Source organism: Doryrhamphus excisus, chromosome 1, assembly GCF_030265055.1.
Source record: "Doryrhamphus excisus isolate RoL2022-K1 chromosome 1, RoL_Dexc_1.0, whole genome shotgun sequence".
In the NCBI taxonomy this organism is placed as follows: Eukaryota; Metazoa; Chordata; class Actinopteri; order Syngnathiformes; family Syngnathidae; genus Doryrhamphus; species Doryrhamphus excisus.
In genome coordinates, this window is record NC_080466.1 from 16,209,605 (window position 1) to 16,232,500 (window position 22,896).

Consider the following 22,896-nt stretch of genomic DNA (forward strand, 5'->3'; position numbering starts at 1 on the left):
AGGAGATTGTGCTACCCATGAGTGACTACAATTTATTGGTGACTTTTGGTTAAGTAAAACTCAAAAGTCCTCATTCGATACAAACACATAAACTTTTCAATCACAGTAACACCGATAATGTAATTCCACCGTGTAATTTCCATCTCTGGCAAGTTACGAACATATTTACTTGACAACAAAAACGCCGTAATTATGTGAAATCGAAGAATCGAATATGTAAGATGACAGTTGAATTTCTGTTAAAAATAATAAAAAGACAGGCAATGTTAAGGCCACCAAAGTCAGTGCCACCACGGGGTCCTTCCTGTTACTCCGGCTTTATAAATGACGTCATCGCCACGTTCATCAGCTGATTCCGGTTCATCGATTTAATCAAGATAGAACGAATTTTTACCTGTTTATAAGCGGTTTTTAACACCAGCGGGACTGTGGGAAGTTAAAATTGGACAACACTGACATGCTCTATTTGGGTAAGGACACATTTGACAAACGTATTTGTCCCGACAGAACGTGTAAACATTTATGCTAAGTCAGTGGCTAAGAGCGGACACCACGCAGGCTAACGTCAGGCCCTTGAAGTTGCTTTGTTCACACCGGGCTCGTAGGCAACATGTCGATGCCGTTATATCAAATCATGAGTAAGGGGCGCAGTGAAAAATTAAAAATTATATGTGGTTGCAGTAATTTCCATGCGTTGAATCCATGTTTTTGCGCAGTGGCTGCTATTGTCAACATTACGGCTACAGTCAACGCGCTGGTGCCCATGACAGATGGGCTCCCGTAGTGGAGGAAAAGGTGCAAACCAAGCATTATATATTGTTTTAAATAACTAAATTTAAATGTAAATATGTATTATGTTTCTACATTTAACACTTTTGAATGTTGTCGAAGTAATGTTGTGTTTGTCGTCGCCGCTCATGCCAACATTAAATGTCAACGCGATCACAATACGAATAAAATATAATAATAATTTTATTATCGTATATTAGTCGCTTTCACAGTTAGTCACATACATAAATTGTTCTATTTACTATTGCAGTTCATTTCAGCATTTAAACGTCCCAATAAACATTGTTACATTGCTCATTTTAGCTCATTATATTCATTTATGAGTTTATTCTAGTAATATCAGGGGGGAAAACCTTTCTTCCTATTTTTTTAATTTTTTTAAAATCGTATTTAATTGTATTTTTTTTAATCTTACCTTGACGTTAAGAATTGTATATTTTTCTAATTGCAGCTTTGTTGCGTAATAAATTGTCATTTATATATTCTTTATTTTCAGTAGTTTTATTACTATTTTCTTGTGACATTACAACCTCTTTTTCCGAATTGTTTTCCTCGATTATATCCGGGAAATATTAAAACTTTGTCCTTGTAACATTGTCAATATGTTCTGATAACATTACAATTTAATTCCTGCAATGTTATTATTGTCACATTACGACTTTTAGGAGGAATATGCGTATATTGACATATTTCTCTTAATATGTGGACATTTCAGTGCCTTATGTGGCGTTATCATCCGTGTCCTCATCCCTTGTCTGCTGCAGGCCGTCATAATGGACAAGATTTTGGAGGGCCTCATCAGCTCGGGTCACACGGTTCCAGTGAAGAAGGCCATCGTGAAGAAGGTGGTAGAAGCAGCAGAGAAGGATGTGGCGGTGGACGAGTGTCGGGCTTTGTTTACCGTCACCACCCGCCTCATCCTGCTGGGCGAGGATGCCTTCCAGAAGCAGGTGGGCTTCCAGGTTCTGGAAGCTTACGCCCGCTATCACCGCTCCGAGTTTGAGGGCTTCTTCAGCAAAGATTTTGTGCTCGGTCTGCTCCAGGGCGGCTACGAGCAGCTGGACCGCAAGGACCCAGCCCTTGTGGATTATATCCACTGCGGCTTGCGGCTGCTCATTAGTTGCCCCGCCGTGCTGGAGCTCTTCAACGTGATCCAAGTGGAGGTTTTAAGGCTGGTGTGCGAGCGGCCCAACCCGGCGCTCTGCGCCCGCCTCAGCACCATGCTGTCCGACTTTGTGCAGTGCGTGCCGAGGGACAAGTCCGGCGTTTTGTTCTGCCAACAGCTAGTGAGAACCATCAGCTACTTCCACTGCATGGCTCGTCAAGAGCAGGAGCTCGGGGAGTACGTCGGTCAGGTGACTAAAGTGAGCACGCTGCTGCAGAACATCTGGAAGGCAGAGCCGGTCACGCTGCTGCCTTCCTTGCAGGAGGTCTTTGCCATCATCTCTTCCACGGGTAAGACTGGATTTTCTGATTCAGGACCGAGACGGTCGCTCACATCTCACGCCTTTTGTTTTTTTTTTTTAGACCCGTCCTTTGACCCGTCCATCGCTTTGGCCAGCCTGGTGCAGCACATCCCGGTCCAGATGATCACAGTCCTCATTAAGAGCCTCACAACGGATCAGAACGTCAAAGATGCAAACATGACAAAAGCACTATGCAGGTGTGTATGACACACACAATATAGGAGGCGACATGTGATTATTTCCTTGTTTTAAACTCTTCTTCTTCTTTTTAGGATGATCGACTGGCTTTCCTGGCCTCTGGCCCATCACGTTGACACCTGGGTCATTGCTCTGCTGAAAGGACTTGCCGCCGTTCAGAAGTTCACCATCCTCATTGACGTGACTCTGCTCAAAATTGAGTTGGTATGTCGTTGCATTCCATTTTACATTTTTATATTGATGTATTTTGCTGGTCTAAATATTGAATCTAAATATGATGCATTTGTCAAACAGCCTACAATGTAAATTTACTATACTATTTATTAAAAAAAATAACCTCTAAAAGCTCATTTGATTCACTGACTTCACCGTTTTTGCTTAGAAATACATAGATAGGATATACATAGAAAATTGTTTGTTTTCCATAAAAATGTTAGGCGGTAGGGTCTTTCTGTCAACAATCAGGCTTAACAATACAAAAGATTAGTAATACAAATTATTTTTATTTTTTTTGCAGGGCGAAATTCCAAATTTATGAGTCATGGGCAAAAAAGTGTTTTTTTTTTGTTTTTTTTGTCTTCCAGGGACCTGAAAGAGTAGAACGAAAAATAAGGAAAAATATTTGAATTTTATCATTTTTCAAAACATCTTTGAAAAAAAAAAGTTTTATCTGGATCTGATCCAGAGAGCTAAACTATAATAAGGTAAACTATATAAGGTTCCTAAAATATTGTGACAGGTCAATAACACTCAATAGGTTATCACTTGGGCCTATACATATATTTTTTAATTGTGCAAACATACTTACATTTTTTTTAATTATTTTTATTGTAAATTATTTTTTAAATTTAATTAAAATAATTTAATTGAATAATTTAATTGAATAATTTAATTGAATAATTTAATTGAATAATTTAATTAAATAATTTAATTAAATAATTAATTTAATTAAATAATTTAATAAAAAATCTGCGGCCCACACTTTGGGAATCACTGTCCTAGACAGTAAGCTGTTCACAAGAGGTGCCAAATGCCCAAACCGTCATTGTTGAATTACCGTTTTTCTCCGCAGGTGTTTAACCGTCTCTGGTACCCCATAGTGCGACAGGGGGCGTTAGCCGTCCTCTCCCATATGCTGCTCAGCTTCCAGCACTCTCCAGAGGCATTCCATTTGGTAAGGGATGTCCTGTCTTCTGGCTTAAATAACCTCAAAACCACTGTGTTAAAGTTCACCCACACAAGTACATTTTTAGCTATCCGATGTATTCTCATGTACTGTTCCTCATCTTTCTCAGGTTGTTCCACATGTGGTCCATTTGGTCCAGTCTCTGCAGGCGGACGGCCTCCCCACCAGTAAAGCTTTCCTGGTGCAATTCACTGAGCTCATACACTGCATGATGTACCAGTACTCCGGCTTCCCTGACCTCTACGACCACATTTTGGAAGCCATCAAGGTACGCAAATTCAGCCATTCACCCGTCAGTCCATGGTGGTGAACTGCTGTCTGTCCGATCAGGGACAACGCAAGTTGTCTCCTTACTGTGACCAACAGCCACCTGCTGAGAAATACAACATTTTTTTAAATGTACATTTTGTATATCAATCCGCAAGATATCTAATCTATGTCCTCTGCAGGATCTCCCAAAACCCGGCGAAGAGAAGATCAAGTTGGTGCTGAACCAAAGTGCCTGGACATCCCAGTCTAACTCTTTCACCTCCGGCCCCCTGAGGCAGGCTTGTAAGTCTGAGACTGGCAAGACGGGCCTGGTCAACCTGGGGAACACTTGCTACATGAACAGCATCCTCCAGACTCTCTTCATGGCCACAGAGTGAGTCGGCAAGGTCGTCTGTGGAGCAATTGCCATATGATGGCATCATGCTTATGCCCCCCCCCCTTCTAGTTTCAGACGACATGTTTTATCACTACACCTCAATGGATCCAACACACTGATGAAAAAGCTGCAGCTGCTGTTTGCTTTCCTTGCACACACTCAGGTTTGTGTGCTGCATATGGAGAGACAATATGGAGTGACCACCAATGTGGTTCAATGTGTTTATTTTTATTTTATTTTTCACCTGCAGAGGGCGGCATACGCTCCCAGAAATTTCTTAGAGGCCTCTCGACCGCCGTGGTTCAACGTGGGCTCTCAGCAGGACTGTTCGGAATACCTTCGCTTTCTCCTCGACAGGTACAACAAATAGTCGATATCGTCAATAATACTTTGTTGGAACTTTGACAGGTTAGAAAGGCACGAGAACATTCATTCATTTTCTACCGCTTATCCTCACGAGGGTCGCGGGGGGTGCTGGAGCCTATCCCAGCACTCTTTGGGCGAGAGTGAACCCTGGACTGGTGGCTAGCCAATCACAGGGCACATATAGACAAACAACCATTCACACTCACATTCATACCTATGGACAATTTGGAGTCGCTAATTAACCTAGCATGTTTTTGGAATGTGGGAGGAAATCGGAGTACCCGGAGAAAACCCACGCATGCACGGGGAGAACATGCAAACTCCACACAGAGATGGCCGAGGGTGGAATTGAACCCTGGTCTCCTACCTGTGAGGTCTGCGCGCTAACCACTCGATCACCGTGCAGCCCAAAACATACATATTTTAGCTAATGTTACTTTGTTTTATGCCGTTCTGATTTGGTGACTCCACACGAATCATGTGCATGGCAAGTTTTGCGCTCAGCTGAAACGCCTTTTTCGGATTTTCACTTGACTTAAGGATGATTATACAGACGACGCGGACGGCATCGCCAGACACTTCTACAAGTTCATTCATTCATTCATTTTCTACCGCTTGTCCTCACGAGGGTCGCGGGGTACACCCTGGACTGGTGGCCAGCCAATCACAGGGCACATATAGACAAACAACCATTCACACTCTCATTCATACCTATGGACAATTTGGAGTCGCCAATTAACCTAGCATGTTTTTGGAATGTGGGAGGAAACCGGAGTACCCGGATGAAAACCCACGCATGCACGGGGAGAACATGCAAACTCCACACAGAGATGGCCGAGGGTGGGATTGAACCCGGGTCTCCTAGCTGTGAGGTCTGCGCTAACCACTTGACCCGCCGTGCAGCCCTCACTCAGAATTAGTGGTGGGCAAAACACAGGATCATTCCGCTTCGTTCAGTAATAATAGCCGTTCATTTCGGTCAATTGGTCGTTAGCCTGTGATCTCCCGGTCAGTCGTGTCGAGTCAGTCCGTTCACTCATGTTCACGTTGGTTCCGACTCAACATCTCACCAACTAGTGCCGTGTCGGTCATGAACAAAACGGGTATTTTATGGGTGGTTCATTCGTTTTCAAAAAAGAACTAGTTCTTTTGACAAGGTTCGTTCACGAACGCCACACCACTACAAGTTTCAGTGAGTCCGGCCAGAAGAAAAGATTGCGCAACGGTGCAAGTATCCAAAGTATGGGAATACTTCACGCCAGAAGGTAATGATGCGGTGGTTTGTGATCTATGAAAAATTGAGATGGCCGTATCACAAAAGCACGACTGCGATGCACCAGCACACAGACACACTCTTCAAATACACGCTATAGTTAGTTTTATTTCTATTATTATTATTGTTATTAGTATTATTCATGGGCTGCACGGCGGTAACGTGGTTAGCGCGAAGACCTCACAGCGAGGAGACCAGGGTTCAATTCCACCCTTGGCCATCTCTGTGTGGAGTTTGCATGTTCTCCCCGTGCATGCGTGGGTTTTCTCCGGGTACTCCGGTTTCCTCCCACATTCCAAAAACATGCTAGGTTAATTAGCGACTCCAAATTGTCCATAGGTATGAATGTGAGTGTGAATGGTTGTTTGTCTATATGTGCCCTGTGATTGGCTGGCCACCGGTCCAGGGTGTACCCCGCCTCTCGCCCGAAGACAACTGGGATAGGCTCCAGCACCCCCGTGACCCTCGTGAGGAAAAGCGATAGAGAATGAATGAATGAATGAATGAAGTATTATTCATGTTATTATACTTTATTGATACGGGCAGAACATTTAGAAATATATATTTTTATTAACCTGTGTTTGTGGTTTATGTTTTCAGGGACTTTCAGGGATTAATCAATGCATCGAAAAACTATTTTCTAGATTAATCTATTACAGAAATAGTGGTTTAACCCAGCCCTAGTAGGTTCTCTTCTAGATGTTTATGGCCCCTGTCTTCTGATCTCAAGGTTACACGAAGAGGAGAAAACAATCCAGGTGCTGGAATCTACAAAGCCAAGCGTTGCCCCCGCCCCTGCCACCCCTGTGGTAGACTCCACCAGCAAAGACCCGACGGGTCAGACTTCTCCCGAAGAGGGCCTAGCGTCCTCTTTGAGTCCCGCGGAAAGCAAAGCGGACCATGACAGAAGGACTCTGATAGAGAGGACTTTTGGCGGCAAGCTGGTGACAGGTATTCGCTGTACGCACTGCAACGGCATCTCTGAAAAAGAGGAACCTTTCACCGACCTCTCGTTGGCCTTTTACCCCTCTGCCGCCTCTCAGGACGCCGCCCAATGCGAGGGCCCCTCTGCCCAGCCCAAAGCGGTTTGTCAGGGCTCCGTCAACGGCGGCAGTGAGATTCCCGTGCCAGACCAAGCTAGTCCCGTCCACCCTGTGCCAGAGACGAGCGGGCCTCCGCTCTCTGTGCCGGACCTGGTCAACTATTTCCTAGCGCCGGAGATCCTGGACCAGGACAACGCCTACTTCTGTGAGAAGTGCGGGTGCCTGCAGCGGGCCGAGAAGACCATGAAGGTGGTGTCGGCGCCGGAGTACCTCATCCTCACCCTGCTGCGCTTCTCCTATGACGCAAAGTCCCACGTCCGCAGGAAGATCCTGGAGAACGTCACCATCCCGTCACAGTTGCGCCTCCCCGTTCACCAACCGGCGGCTGCGCCGTCGCCGGCTTCCTCCTGCACGTCTTCCCCTTTGCAAGTGGACTCCCCCGAAAGCAGCGAGAACCTCGCTAAAAAGCTCAAACCCTCTCAGAAAGACGAGGACGAAGATGAGACAGAGTCAAGTAGAGGAGACGTGTCAGTTCAAGTGCGCTACGTCCTCAGTTCCGTCGTGATGCATTCGGGCGTCTCATCCGAAAGCGGCCACTATTACTCCTGCGGACGCAACATCACAGCAACAGATGCCGATCCCACCACTCGCATGAAGGAGGACGCGCGGAACGAACAAGGCGAGTGCGCCGTTCTCCCGGGTTCAACCGGTCACGGCGGCACGCCGGGACGAGAGACGAGCGACTGGCTTTTGTTCAACGACAGCAGAGTGACATTCACGTCGTTTCAGTCGGTGCAGAACATCACCACGCGCTTCCCCAAGGACACGGCCTACGTGCTCATGTACAGGAAGCAGGATCCAGCAGGTCAGAACGTGAATAAAGGACCGGTGGCGAACGGATTGAGGCAGAGTTCGGAACCGCCCCTGCAGAAGGAGCTACTGGACGCTATCATCAAGGACAACAAGCTTTATCTGCAGGTAAGACAACAAGGGACCTGCTGTTTTTTTACAATAGAATAGAATAGTGTAATAAATAGTCCACCAGAGGGTGCTGTTTAGTCATGCACGATGCTAAACACAAACCACTCTTCATCAATCCTGTTATTTCTCCACTCTCTTTTTCCACAGGAGCAGGAACTGACCGCTCGAACCCAGGCTCTGCAGGCCCCCTCGTCGTCCTGCTCCTTCAGACCCAATGGTTCAGATGACAACAACCCACCCGGAAGTTGCGGCCCATCTGGAGGAGGAGGAGGAGGCGGAGGAGGGGGCTTTAATACCATTAGTAGACTGGTCTTTTAATCCAAAAAAAAAGTGCTCAATACAACAACTTTATGCGTGGATGTTCATACACCCCCTTAAAGAAGCATTGAAATCATAACAGGATGCTTGGATTTGCAATTCCATATCACTTTTAACATTTCTTTAAAAATTATTATTTATTGAGGCAATTTTTTTTAGTTCTTTGCTGGCATAAAACTAAATTGGAATCATGGCTGCAAATATGTTTTCTTGTTTTGGAATTACCTCACATGCAACAGCACAGACAACATAAAGGACAGTACAATATTAACAAAAAAAACTGTATATTATCTTAATGTATGCTCTTATGTACATGCATGTTGGTGCATTATGACCTGTGGTGTGTGTGTGTGTGTGTGTGATCCCCCCTTCCCCTCAAGACCGGTTTAGTATTTGGTTTGTGCTTTTATAAATTTATTATAACATGCAATAAATGTACATTTGTCTTTAAAAATGTAGCCCTGCATAATTGGAAAATACAAACTTATTTACCGTGTGTGGACATTTTGGAATTAATGACTTTGAGGATTTTCTCCATTTAAAAATACACCGTTTTATGGTGTTTTGTAATAATACTAAATACATGCTGTTTTGCTTAATACGCAAAATATATTTGCACATGTGGAAATGAGTGCAGGTTCCAAAAAGGGAAGTGAAAAATGTAATGTAAGACGTTTTCCCCGCAGTAATTAATCACTAAAAGAATCATTGTCAAAATGAATTAAATTTCAACACATTACATACATTTAAATACATTAAAAGGGAAAATGCTGTTTACTGCATGTCCTCATACAGTGTAGTATTTAGTTGTGTTTGTGTACTGACATGCAGATAATATAGTCCATGGTCATTAATGGGGGGTAAACAGGACATCCCTTTGGGGTAAGGGGGGAGTGTTTACCATTACAATGGCATTCCAGTAAGATTCCTAAGATACTTCCAAGTCTTCACAGAGAGACATTTATTTGGCTTGGATACATGCAAGATTGTTTATGTTTTGCATCGTATGGAATTTTTTCAGGGAATAATTATGGAATTTTATTGATCTTCTGGTGTCATTGCGGATACTAAGGTATTCCGTGAGAGGCTACTATATTTGCACTTTTTTTGTATTTATTGTAAACTCTATCAAGCCTGGTACGTACTACACTACACCGGAACGGATAGGAAAGCTTGTGAGCGTAATACGGAGCAACTTCCTTTTATTACTTTCAGAATAAACAAAACCAAGTACATTGCAGTGTATGTTTTAGACAGTATGGTTGTATTTAAACGAGCTAAAGTTTTAATTTTTATTTTCAGTGACGTAAATTATTGGCAAAAATAACGTTTTTGACTCGTATAGTAAGTTACAGGTAATCATAAACGGCACCAAATACGCACAAAAATAAGTGAGGAGACCTAAATGTGTAAATGTAACATTAAAAACACGGAATTGTTTGTTTTTAGTTGTGACAGTAGAGAATAATCGGTTTAAACGCAGCGAAACACAACTTCCGGTTGCAAGTGACAGCGTAGCTTGACGCCGCCATGTTCCTTTGTAGAAGAAGGAGGTGGAGGAGGAGGAGGAGGGCGGAGGAGAGCGACTTGTTCTGGGAAAAGACAGAGCCGCGGTGCTGTCAATCACAATTAAGGAACCACTGGAGGAGTAAACTGGTAGGAAAAGCTCGGCGACGTTTGTTTTTAATTATTAAGCACCGTGTTGCCCCCCACCATAAGCCGCCTTTAAACTATGAGTCGGGGCACGGCGCCGTGGGACATTCGCGGATTCATTCCGCCAACCGGGAATCGTTCCACTTTGTCCGGGTCGAGCTATCCTGTTAGCACGATGCGTTCCGTGTAAACAACACAACTATATTCATTTTTTTCGCGGAGTTAGGACAATTATAGGGGATTTTTGTGTGTTTGTGCAAGACCCAGCAAACTATTTCAGCATTTGTTTGACTCGAAACGACGTTTCACGAGAACTGCCTGGCGACTTTCGAAGGAGTGACTGGTACACTTAGATTTATGCGAAAAATATTCGCTTTTTAACTGCAATTGAGACAACTTTTATACATTTTCAGCTCTTTTCTCCGTCTCCTTTCCAGGCACAAGGGGGCACTCCCAAAAGGCTCCAGGGAGCTCCATTATTTCCCCGACTAAACTCTCAAAAGGGGATCCAACGAGAGAGCAGCTATGAGCGGGGGAGATGTGGTGTGTTCAGGATGGCTGCGAAAGTCTCCTCCGGAAAAAAAGTTGCGACGTTACGTAAGTGCACGTTATGTCTTATTGTTTGCATGCTGGCACTGCGAGGCGGAGTAAAAAAACACCAAGGAACTTCAGTGTACGGCTTGTTTGCGTTTTAACAACATACCGTCGTATTCGTGCCATTCAACGTTGAAGCGTGTTTGATTTGTCCGAGCTTTATTTGTATTGTACAGTGTTGATAGAACGAGTACTTGAAGTAAGCAGGTGGTTGTTTACCTGTGGGACACTCATTTCAAATGTTTAGTTATTTAGCATCAAAACAGAGTTATTATTATTATTTACCTCTAAGGTACTCTTCAAATTAAACCCATTCCTTTTATTGTTTATAGAGTACAGATAGTTTAATGGTGTAAAAAAAAAAACTTGCCAGGGTGCCATTTAACTGGATCATTTAGGATGGGCGAGTACTATGAGAGGCTGCTCCACATCCTGTTTGTTTACATAATAGAATAGTACAACCTGCAAGGTAGAAGAAAGTACATTTTGGGACACAGTTTTCTGACGTATTGACATTTTTAGGCATTAATCAGTTCCAGGGTCAAACTGTGGCAAACATATTTTATTAACAGTACAGGCAGGATTTGGTGTATATGCTGTTATCGTGTAAGCATAATTAACTGTTAAGATAAATCAATAAATGATCAATAAATGACAATACCAATAAAGTTTTAAGTTTTACTATGGTACCCATTATGTCGTTGGGTGCTCATATCACCTCCTACTTCGGTACATGACAAAAAAAATAAAATTAAATGAATAAATAAAACTAAAACAAATCAAAATTAATAAAATAAAGTAAAAAAAAAAACTTAAACTATATTAGGAAAGCAGGAAGTGAACAAATGTAACAGTTACTGATTGTAAAAGTACCAGATGGAGGGGTAGGATTTAATAAGCTTTGCTTCTTCCTACTCCTTTTGGACATGTGGAACTGTGAACTGATTATGGGATGCACTCAATTGTAATCTGATGCATGTTCAAATGAAATAAAACCATTACAAACACTATAGCGATAGGAACAAGCCCCATGCGTCGTAGCAATGCTGCCGTTTGAGTTGGCTAATTTGGCTTTTGTTTTATTTTTCCCCTTGTGGTAGAATGTTTGCAGAGAATTTGGGGCATTTGGTGAAACGTCATTCTCAGTGAGAAGTCCCACGCGATCCGCACCATGTTTGTTCACCAGTGAGCTCAGGGGAAGTTACGACGTCACAGAAAAGGAGCGCTTGATTTGCCCATGTTAACCCACCTACAGCACAATATCTGTCATTTAATGTAAAAAAAAATGCAATAGTGTCATGTCCGTTCATATTACTACTAGTACTGCAATAGTCCTGTGGCTTTGGGAACCTTAATTGTTGGTATTTGTGTGTGTGTGTGTGTACGCTCAGGGCACCTTCTCGTCTCAGGATTTGATTATCTGGTGTCAGTAAAAGCATCGATTTACCTTTAGGAAGTGGTGCCATTGCAGTCACACGATGAAGGTTGTGCACGGTCAAGCCGAGGGTTTATTTACTATCATGACAACTGCTTTGGGGGCGGGACAACTCGCAGTGCCAGTCAAGAGTTTAGACACAATGTCTCATGCTATTGAATGAGAAGGCGTCTCTTAACTCATTCAATACCTGGGGTGTGTATTGGCAAGAATCTGGCGATACGATACGATATATCACGATACTGTTAACAAGGCAATATATTTTTATTTTTCTTGTAGTTAAAGATTATTTCCTTAATTAATTTAAAAATATTTAATCCTCCCCCTGTACTCAGAACCTAGTGACGCCCCTGGTCACGGCACACAATATTGCTGAATTCCTTTACAAACAAGTGCCGTACCTCCTTTTTTTTAAATCTCTGATGCTACATTATGTTATTGCTATATTATTGCCTTTCCGGAGGCGGAACTGCCAATGTGTGAAAACCTAACTCGGCCATTGTTAGCATCCGACAATGGTCCGACATCGCTGACATCATGCACCTAATTATCTGATAGTGGGATGTCGTGTTGCCTTTTCAAAGCACACACATTTGCAGCCGAGTCCGGCTTTTTCCATGTTTTGTATGAAATGCACCCACATATTAACAGGGTAGCTGCTGTTCTGGTTCAAGGGCTTGAAAGGGGCTTGTATTGTTTGTATGTAAAGTATTCTTGACCTTCATTTTCACACTGGCTGCCTGACCTGCTATCAGACACACTTTGTCCCTGATGTGCTACTTACTGATTACTGGAGCTCAAAGGTGAAACTATTTTGAAGAATCAAGTGGATTTTTTTTTATTGCCATTCCAGTCAACCAGTAGTTTATCTAGTACTCACAGATATTGGTGGGATCACATTGTCACAGCTGATTTTGTAGTAAGGAGTGTGTGTGACATTTATTTTCAGTTAGCCTCAAATGTACAAGTATTTCTTGTTAACTTAAGAAGTCAAAAATGCACCACTTCCACACTGAATACGAGGAAGACTTTTTCGCTCTTGTGGTCATCTAGTTAATTTTCTTACTATAGCAAATGTTGTCGTGTTTTATCCAATCAAAGCTGCACAGGTCTTTATAAAGCTGGTAGCAATCGGGTAAAACTTAAGAAGCCAAAAACGTACCACTTCCACACAGAATAGGAGGAGGACTTTTTCGCTTTTATGTCGGAACTCACGGCTATTGTTTACATATGTACCGTATTTTCTGGACTATGAGTCGCAAAAGGCCAAAAATGCATAATTACGTAGAAAAAAACATACGTAAGTCGCACAAAAAATATAAACATGAACATCTAGATGTGGTCATCTTGATAGTTTATTTTCAGTTCGGCTCAAATGTACCGGCATTTCTTGTAAACTTAAGAAGTCAAAAATGTACCACTTCCACACAGAATAGGAGGAAGACTTTTTCGCTCTTGTGGTCATCTAGGTAGTTTATTTTCAGTTAGCCTCAAATGTACAGGCATTTCTTGTAAACATAAGAAGTCAAAAATGTACCACTTCCACACAGAATAGGAGGAAGACTTTTTCGCTCTTGTGGTCATCTAGGTAGTTTATTTTCAGTTAGCCTCAAATGTACAGGCATTTCTTGTAAACATAAGAAGTCAAAAATGTACCACTTCCACACAGAATAGGAGGAAGACTTTTTCGCTCTTGTGGTCATCTAGATAGTTTATTTTCAGTTAGCCTCAAATGTACAGGCATTTCTTGTAAACTTAAGAAGTCAAAAATGTACCGCTTCCACACATAATGGGAGGAAGACTTTTTCGCTCTTGTGGTCATCTAGATAGTTTATTTTCATTTAGCCTCAAATGTACAGGTATTTCTTATAAACTTAAGAAGTCAAAAATGCACCACTTCCACACAGAATACGAGGAAGACTTTTTCGCTCTTGTGGTCATCTAGTTAATTTTCTTATTATAGCAAATGTTGTCGTGTTTTATCCAATCAAAGCTGCACAGGTCTTTATAAAGCTGGTAGCATGTTAGCGTTTACCCGCTATAATCGGGTAAAACTTAAGAAGCCAAAAACGTACCACTTCCACACAGAATAGGAGGAGGACTTTTTCGCTTCTATGTCGGAACTCACGGCTATTGTTTACATATGTACTGTATTTTCTGGACTATGAGTCACAAAAGGCCAAAAATGCATAATTACGTAGAAAAAAACATACATAAGTCGCACAAAAAAAATATAAACATGAAGATCTAGATGTGGTCATCTAGATAGTTTATTTTCAGTTAGCCTCAAATGTACAGGCATTTCTTGTAAACTTAAGAAGTCAAAAATGTACCACTTCCACACAGAATAGGAGGAAGACTTTTTCGCTCTTGTGGTCATCTAGATAGTTTATTTTCAGTTAGCCTCAAATGTACAGGCATTTCTTGTAAACTTAAGAAGTCAAAAATGTACCGCTTCCACACATAATGGGAGGAAGACTTTTTCGCTCTTGTGGTCATCTAGATAGTTTATTTTCAGTAAGCCTCAAATGTACAGGTATTTCTTGTAAACTTAAGAAGTCAAAAATGTACCACTTCCACACATAATGGGAGGAAGACTTTTTCGCTCTTGTGGTCATCTAGATAGTTTATTTTCAGTTAGCCTCAAATGTACAGGTATTTCTTATAAACTTAAGAAGTCAAAAATGCACCACTTCCACACAGAATACGAGGAAGACTTTTTCGCTCTTGTGGTCATCTAGGTAGTTTATTTTCAGTTAGCCTCAAATGTACAGGCATTTCTTGTAAACATAAGAAGTCAAAAATGTACCACTTCCACACAGAATAGGAGGAAGACTTTTTCGCTCTTGTGGTCATCTAGGTAGTTTATTTTCAGTTAGCCTCAAATGTACAGGCATTTCTTGTAAACTTAAGAAGTCAAAAATGTACCGCTTCCACACAGAATAGGAGGAGGACTTTTTCGCTCTTGTGGTCATCTAGATAGTTTATTTTCAGTTAGCCTCAAATGTACAGGTATTTCTTGTAAACTTAAGAAGTCAAAAATGTACCACTTCCACACAGAATAGGAGGAGGACTTTTTCGCTCTTGTGGTCATCTAGATAGTTTATTTTCAGTTCGGCTCAAATGTACAGGCATTTCTTGTAAACTTAAGAAGTCAAAAATGTACCACTTCCACACAGAATAGGAGGAGGACTTTTTCGCTCTTGTGGTCATCTAGATAGTTTATTTTCAGTTCAGCTCAAATGTACAGGCATTTCTTGTAAACTTAAGAAGTCAAAAATGCACCACTTCCACACAGAATAGGAGGAAGACTTTTTCGCTCTTGTGGTCATCGAGATAGTTTATTTTCTTATCATAGCAAATGTTGTCATGTTTTATCCAATCAAAGCTGCACAGGTCTTTATAAAGCCGGTCGTATGTTAGCGTTTACCCACTATAATCGGATTAAGAGTTTACTGCTCACATTGCAGAGCGCTTATTACAGCTTTAATGCACACTTGGCTAAAATATTGGCTACTTAGCTGAAATACGGACCCCAGGACAGCCCACCTCTCCACTGGGACTTGACGGATGAGATTAGCAGTTAACTGTCACAGACGCGTCCTGCTTTGAAACCGTTGCCCGTAGATGAGAAATACCCAGCACAATGAAAACAAAGGTCCAGATTAAGTCGAGGATTCGTTAAATCTGCTTAGCAGGCAGAACAGAGAACAAATGGCCATTTTTCTGTGGAAACAAACAGAGAGAGGTACACTATTGAAGTCATGCGGTCACAGTACTCCATTTTTTGGGGGCGGGGGGCTTGTCACAAACCCGCACCGCCCGTGGAAATGGATTGCATGAGCCATTAATAATTGACTGTCCATTACAAACAAATAGCCATAAAATATTAATGGCGGCGCTGCTACAATTGTTATCCTTAGCTGCCCACTTTTGTGGAGTAGCGGCGGTGATGATGTACACAGATGGATCAGTTACACGGGTGGGAACCTTATACGGACACCTTTTAGTTGTATTTATTGTGGATTTCAACAGCATGGAAGCTAAGCCAAAAATAAAATTGTAACCTTTTTTTGCCTGCATGATGTTATTAATGCCCCTTATTTTAACCTATTTTAGGCTCACCCCCCTATTGATGTATAATCGGGTACTACGAGGTACTGTTTTGTTCTGCTTGAATTTGCTTTTGCAGAAAAAGCTAATTTTCTATTTTTTTTTTAGTCAAAATCTGGCGTTTCCAAGTTCTATTGCCGATTTATAAAGACCCCAAAAGGGTAGAAACAAATTATTTATTTCCTAATGAAATAAGAGAATCTAAAGTGTCTTAACATAATTTCTATAGTCCTGAAGCTCAATATTCTGTGTGTGTTGAATGTTCAGCAAAAATTCCCCAAACTCAAAAAGTATGGAGCTCGCTTTTCTGAAAATGAGTTAATAAATATAATATAATAATATATATAATATATAATTAAAAAAAATAATAATAAAAAAAATATATAAAATTATATATATATATATAATATATAATTATAGAATAATAAGAGCGTAAAGGTGAGTATAGGGGTGTTATTTCATGTGTACATGACTCTAATAAAGTTAAAAACCATAAGAAGTCAGGGTTTATATGCTCCATATAAACATATATATATATCAACATATATAATTCAGATAGCGCTATTATCAAGATCACCTAGATAATGTACTGGTATTTCTTGTAAACGTAAGAAGTCAAAAACGTACCACTTCCACACAGAATAGGAGGAGGACTTTTTTGCTCTTATGTCGGAACTTAGGTCTCCCAGCTGTGAGGCCTGCGCGCTAACCACTCGGCCACTACTTAACATATGTATCGTATATATATATATACACGTTACCATAAATGATACACTGTGGTCATCTAGATGTCATGGTGGTCATCTAGACGTACCACTTCCACACAGAATAGGAGGAGGACTTTTATGCTCTTATGTCTGACAAGCCACAACTGTGTGCATGCAATGGTAATGTAATGTAAGATGAAGTCTCATCAATGTTTACTGTCAGTACTGCCACCTAGTGACCAGAATACTACATATTACTTCTATTTCAATATGTTTTGACTAATAATAGACCACAGAGTACCACGAAATTATGAATTAATTTATGAAAAACTGTGATATAGCAAAGGAGCGATAATCAAACTGTCAAACTTTTTGATAAAGTTCTTGCCTGCTCAACATCTTGAATGCCCGATGCTGTTCCTGTTAGCGTGTTGTGATGGAACTGAGGTCAATGCTGACTCGGCACATTTGAAACGTGCTTTTTTTTTTTTTGTGGTTTGCAGCTGTCCCAGTCAAATTCTACGGAATGGCTGCGTGGGAACCGGGTTGTCTTTGCAGTTTCAGAGCTGCCCCTTTTCTGCAGCTAATATTAGACGCAGATGTCCGTCACATCTCTTAATTCGTGCACGAGACATTGCGTGTTCTCCGGGTCAGGACCGTCGTTGTTGTGCACATATGGCTTGGGTCTTCGAGACGGTAAAAATAGTTCATAAGGTGGCTTTCCTTTGCCTTGCCCGAGTCGGATACAGAAATCTCAGAGAGTGCGGAACACTAACCGGTTCTTTTTGAATATAATCCCATCTGATTGGGCAGCGTGGGAAGAAATGGAGTCAGTGAAGCCGTGCCAACTATATGGTGATGTGCATTCCCTGAGTGCTTGTAAAAACGGGAAACTCCTCGGAAGAGGGGAGCAGCACAAATTGAATAACTTTGTCATCTCTTGCGGAGCGAGGATGGAGAGGCGGGGATGAGAAAACAGACGACAGAAGCAACACCATTAGCTCTCTGTTCTCTCTTTCTTTCATTCTTTGGGTCTTTCTTTTTTCCGTTCCCAGCGTCTCTTGGCAGGCGGTGTCGGCAGGAATGCGAGGCTGCTCTGTGCTCCTCTCTGCTGTGGGGTGCCGAGGGCCTGATATCCCGCCAGGACGGGCTGCAAAGCAAAGCAAAGCAACGCAATGCAATGCAATGCAATAGAACGCAGAGCAGAGAGCGATTGTTGTTTCTGCAGCTCAGAGAAAGACAAGAGGAGCCGCTCCCTGGCGCCCTCAACAAGGCACGGCCGCCCCTTCCTGTGTGAGACGCTGATGGCTACCAGATGGCGGCTGAAGTGAGAGGAGGACGGGGGTCCTCGACGCTCCCTGTGATACTTTTTGTCCGACTTTCACTCTGGAGGGTACAACTTGATCACTATTCCGATGTTCCGATATTCCAGCCATGCTTATCGGCCCGTACCAGTATCAATCCGATATCAGCACAAGTCGTACATGCAGTACTTTTATTAGTAGAATAGTAGGGTTGTAAGAAAATATGGTTTCTGCGATATAGCGTGATACTTCGTTCCATGATACTGTAACGATATTAAAAAGTATGATATGGATATTCTTCATTCATTCATGGAGCCTATCCCAGCTGTCTTTGGGCGAGAGGCGGGGTACACCCTGGACTGGTGGCCAGCCAATCACAGGGCACATATAGACAAACAACCATTCACACTCACATTCATACCTATGGACAATTTGGAGTCGCTAATTAACCTAGCATGTTTTTGGAATGTGGGAGGAAACCGGAGTACTCGGAGAAAACCCACGCATGCACGGGGAGAACATGCAAACTCCACACAAAGATGGCCGAGGGTGGAATTGAACCCTGGTCTCCTCGCTGTGAGGTCTGCGCGCTAACCACTTACAGTCACATACATTTCACTCAAATGTTTTGCTTTTGCGAACCACAACGTAAACAATAAATGCTCTTCCACTTCCTCCATGCTGTCCAGTAGGTGTGTAAGAAAATATAGTTTCGGCGATATATCGCGATACTTCGTTCCACAATACAGTATCGATATTAAAAAGTATGATATGGATATTTTTAGGCATTTATCATAGACTGTATATGGTATTTATTCAAGCGCAGACATGGCAAAGGTTCATTTCTGATTTTAATTGAAACCTCCGATTTTAGGTGGCAGCACTTACGTAGTCAATTAGGCAAGGACGTCCTCACACATAAACACAGTTCAACATGGCCAAATACGACGTACAAGGCTGAAGTGTGGACAATTTTTGGATTTCTACACAAAGTAGGGTGTGCAGAAATTGACAAAACCCATGCCGTTTGTAAAATGTGTCGTGTTTCCCGAATAAAGTATTCGAATAAAGTATAAAGAATAAAGTATTCGGCAAACATGACAAATCTGCGAGTCCACTTAGCGAGACACCATGAGGACCTGCCTACAAAAGTAGTACTGTGATATTGCAGGTATTTTGTTTTTCAAATTGATATCACTATTTTGTTAAATAATGGTTATTTCAAGCATCCTAAAATGACTTTTTATTGATATTAGTTACTTTGGTCCACAAAAATACTGTTCTGATGGTGGATAAGTCACGGACTGTATACTCTGCATTTTTTCACAGCTAATAGAATGTGAACATTTGAGCAGGATCTTGAGATATCATTTAATTTATTATTTTAGATTACAATTGAATGCATCACATAATCAGTTCACAGTTCCACATGTCCAAAAGGAGTCGGAAGAAGCAAAGCTTATTAAATCCTACCCCTCCACCTGGTACTTTTACAATCAATAACTGTTACGTTTGTTCACTTCCTGCTTTCCATAATACAGTTTAAGGTTCATTAATTCATTTTCTACCGCTTTTTCCTCACGAGGGTCGTGGGGGGGTGCTGGAGCCTATCCCAGCTGTCTTCAGGCGAGAGGCGGGGTACACCCTGGACTGGCGGCCAGCCAATCACAGGGCACATATAGACAAACAACCATTCACACTCACATTCATACCTATGGACAATTTGGAGTGGCCAATTAACCTAGCATGTTTTTGGAATGTGGGAGGAAACCGGAGTACCCGGAGAAAACCCACACATGCACGGGGAGAACATGCAAACTCCACACAGAGATGGCCGAGGGTGGAATTGAACCCTGGTCTCCTAGCTGTGAGGTACGCGCGCTAACCACTTGTCCGCCGTGCCGCCCCAGTTTAAGGATTTTTATTATATTATTATATGTTATTATATATTATATATATATTATATTTTTTTATTTTTTTTTTATTTTTATTTTTTTGGGTAACTTAATACATTAAGTTTCCATGATCTTGTATGACGTATGGAGGCGATGGCTGTGATCTGCACAGTAACGTTCACATTTTAAAGTCGCCAGCGTTCAGCTGTCGTTGACACAACAAGCACATGCGCACAAAGGCAGGTGGCTCTTTTAGTTATGTGGCGACCGTGAGATCTGACCCGAGCCGCCGTGTCTGCGAACCCCCTAATATAGCCCACTGCCGTCAGGCCGGTGCACGCCCCCTCCCCCCCTATCCTCTCGTGCCGTGTGCCAACATGTGTGCGTGCTTTTCGACCCCACAGGGACCGTGTTGGGTTAGCAGCATGGAGAACCCGTGTGAAATTTTGCTGGCAACTTGTGTAATTTCACAAGTTGATGCCAGTCAGACAGAACTGAGTTGCCCAAATTGCTGTATTGTTTAAATTCTAATTCAGTTGAGTGATTTTACTTTATTTTATTTTTATTTTTTTTGTGTGTTTTTTAGTAATGTCCGCTAGTGCCGCTGTTGTGGCTACTGTTCCTTGATTGCATTAGAGTTACTATGGTGCTCCATGATATCTTTGGCCTGGCCTCAAGCCAGAGGACGTGTTTAACACACACACACACACACACAGGCTGGGAAAGACACAGCCATGCAGTCGCACATGAGGAGTATTCATTTCCAACCTGATTGGAAGCCGAGACGCTGTGGACGACAAGTTTTCCTTGTCCATGCATACACTTTTTCTCAACAACTTACTATTGTTTGTTTTTATTTTATTTTTACGACAAAGCTGTGGATTCCACTTGGATCATTTGGATAAACGGGAATCCGAGCGTTTTTAGAACCAAGCTGAGCTTAAAGGTTGGTCATTGGCTTTGCATGATGATTATATTAGATTAGATTAGATTCAACGTTGTTATTGTTCATGTCACTGGTACAGGGCAACAAAATGCAGTTAGCATCCAACCAGAAGTGCAATTTTATAAGTACCTAATAGTACCAAGTAAATGTAGAAAAAAATGGACAGATCTATGTAAAAAAAATATAACAGGCTATGACTATAATACAGTGAGGATATGTACAGGGATATAAATGACTATAATATGGCTATTGTAGATTATACAGATTATAAACATTATGCACAGTATGGATGTGACAATATATAATAACTGTAATATGTACAGTATTGCAACGAAGTGACTAGAGTATGGCTATTGCAGATTATATAAATTATAAACAGTATGATCTATGAATGCAACAAGATATTACAGTAATACGTACAATAGTGCAATATGTACAATGATGAACACAGGAGATCATTTTTAATGCTTAAAATCCAGCATGTTCTACATTGCAAAAATTGGGTTTGGGTCACGTACTGTAGAACAGTATCATGAACAGAACTTAATTCATTAGCCACGTATACATGGACCCAAATATTCCAATTCCATTCGGGTTATTTGCTCAAACGGAAAGAATGTAACCTTTGTATACACCTCATTCCCAAAGAAAAGTGCCAATCCGAATGAATATATAATCGGATTCACAGGGGTGGAATATTCCTTTTCCCCAATCCGATTGAGGTATCTTGTACCCGCTCAATCAGAAAGTTGTCTGCGTTCTTTTTCTTCTTCTGTTGTTTATTGGCGGTTGGCAAGCAGCTTTCGTGTGCATTAGCGCCATCTGTGGAACAGAATCTAAACCCTTCTATACGCCATTCACAAGTCCAGTTTTATTAAAAAAGAAAATATATATCTATATAAAACATGTCCTGAGCTTAATTATAAAATATTAGCAAGATTGAACTTTCTACTTAAACAATCTTTTAAAATTTAGTTTTTGTGTTATTTTGGCTTTATTCTCATAATATTCAAACTTTTTCCCCAACCTATTTTTCCAAAAATTGTAACATTATTTTGTTTTGTTGACTCTAAATTTAGCGGTTGTTTGTCTTTGTCGTGGAATTTGTCCCACAGTGTGTTGCGTCCCTCCAGCAAAAAAATCCCCAAATTTTCCAAAAAATGTCCAAAAATTACAGCATAGCCTTAGCATAGTGTTATTAGCAAGTTGGCTCTGAATTTAGCGGTTCAAGAGAGCAATTCCGGACTTGTTTGTCTTTGTAGTAGAAATTGTCCCACAGTGTGTTGCATCCCTCCAGCAAAAATTTTCCAAAAAAATTCCAAAAATTACAGCATGGCCTTAGCATAGTGTTATTAGCAAGTTGACACTGAATTTAGCGGTTCAAGAGAGAAATTCCGGTCTTGTTTGTCTTTGTAGTGGAATTTGTCCCACAGTGTGTTGCGTCCCTCGTTGGCACGGACTCCACTATTTTGACTCTTCTGCAAGCGGAGAATTCCTTAAGCCCCATTCCGTCAGCGGTCGAGTCCAAAGCGTGATCGTGCGATTTCAGTGAGTGTGCCATGCCAAAGGAATGTGTTGAATTTGAACCATGCAGCTTTGACACGTGTACGTGACTGCTGCATTTTTGACCGGCGAGGACAGGAGACGCAAAAAAACCCCAACAATAAACAGATAGCATGAACAGTGAACGCATCACAGTGTCAAGGTTGTGGACTATCAAGGTATTATCCGGCGAAAACAATCCACAGTGGAAAGACACAACAAAGACAAATCCAATCGTATGAAGTGATGCAGCCATCTTTATCTTAGCGGCCAATGGGCTGCCATCTGCATCTCACATGGCCGTTGTCCTCAAGAGTATATGCAGATTGAATGGCCCGCTGTGTGAGCCAGCAAGGGTAATTAAGCACATACAGTCTGGGAAATATTTTCAGCACTGATTCCCATTACTTAGACAAAGGAACTATAGTCTGTGAATGTGGC

The 22,896-nt window shown here is 41.7% G+C and overlaps 2 protein-coding genes across 7 annotated transcripts in view; both read left to right on the plus strand.

Annotated features, from left to right (window-relative positions):
* The first annotated feature begins 310 nt into the window (after positions 1 to 310).
* On the plus strand, positions 311 to 8,762 carry usp38 (ubiquitin specific peptidase 38). The gene is made up of 11 exons (XM_058070707.1): positions 311 to 470; positions 1,554 to 2,244; positions 2,317 to 2,452; positions 2,528 to 2,657; positions 3,526 to 3,627; positions 3,749 to 3,907; positions 4,089 to 4,282; positions 4,355 to 4,448; positions 4,536 to 4,642; positions 6,655 to 7,945; positions 8,096 to 8,762. Exons 2-11 carry the CDS (start codon positions 1,563 to 1,565, stop codon positions 8,264 to 8,266), a joined length of 3,066 nt encoding a protein of 1,021 aa, XP_057926690.1. The 5' UTR covers positions 311 to 470; positions 1,554 to 1,562; the 3' UTR covers positions 8,267 to 8,762.
* A 1,036-nt stretch (positions 8,763 to 9,798) lies between these two features.
* Positions 9,799 to 22,896, plus strand: part of gab1 (GRB2-associated binding protein 1) — a 53,263-nt gene continuing 40,165 nt past the window's right edge. For 3 of the 6 annotated variants that reach the window (XR_009128687.1, XM_058065433.1, XM_058065434.1), the window contains exons 1-2: positions 9,825 to 10,262; positions 10,357 to 10,516. Coding sequence is in view for 5 of the 6 variants with exons in the window: in XM_058065433.1 (XP_057921416.1) it covers positions 10,445 to 10,516 (72 nt within the window). In the remaining variant the exon portion in view is untranslated. Of the gene's footprint in view, positions 10,263 to 10,356; positions 10,517 to 22,896 lie in introns of all 6 variants that reach the window. The other 3 variants (XM_058065429.1, XM_058065431.1, XM_058065430.1) reach the window with 2 other exon arrangements.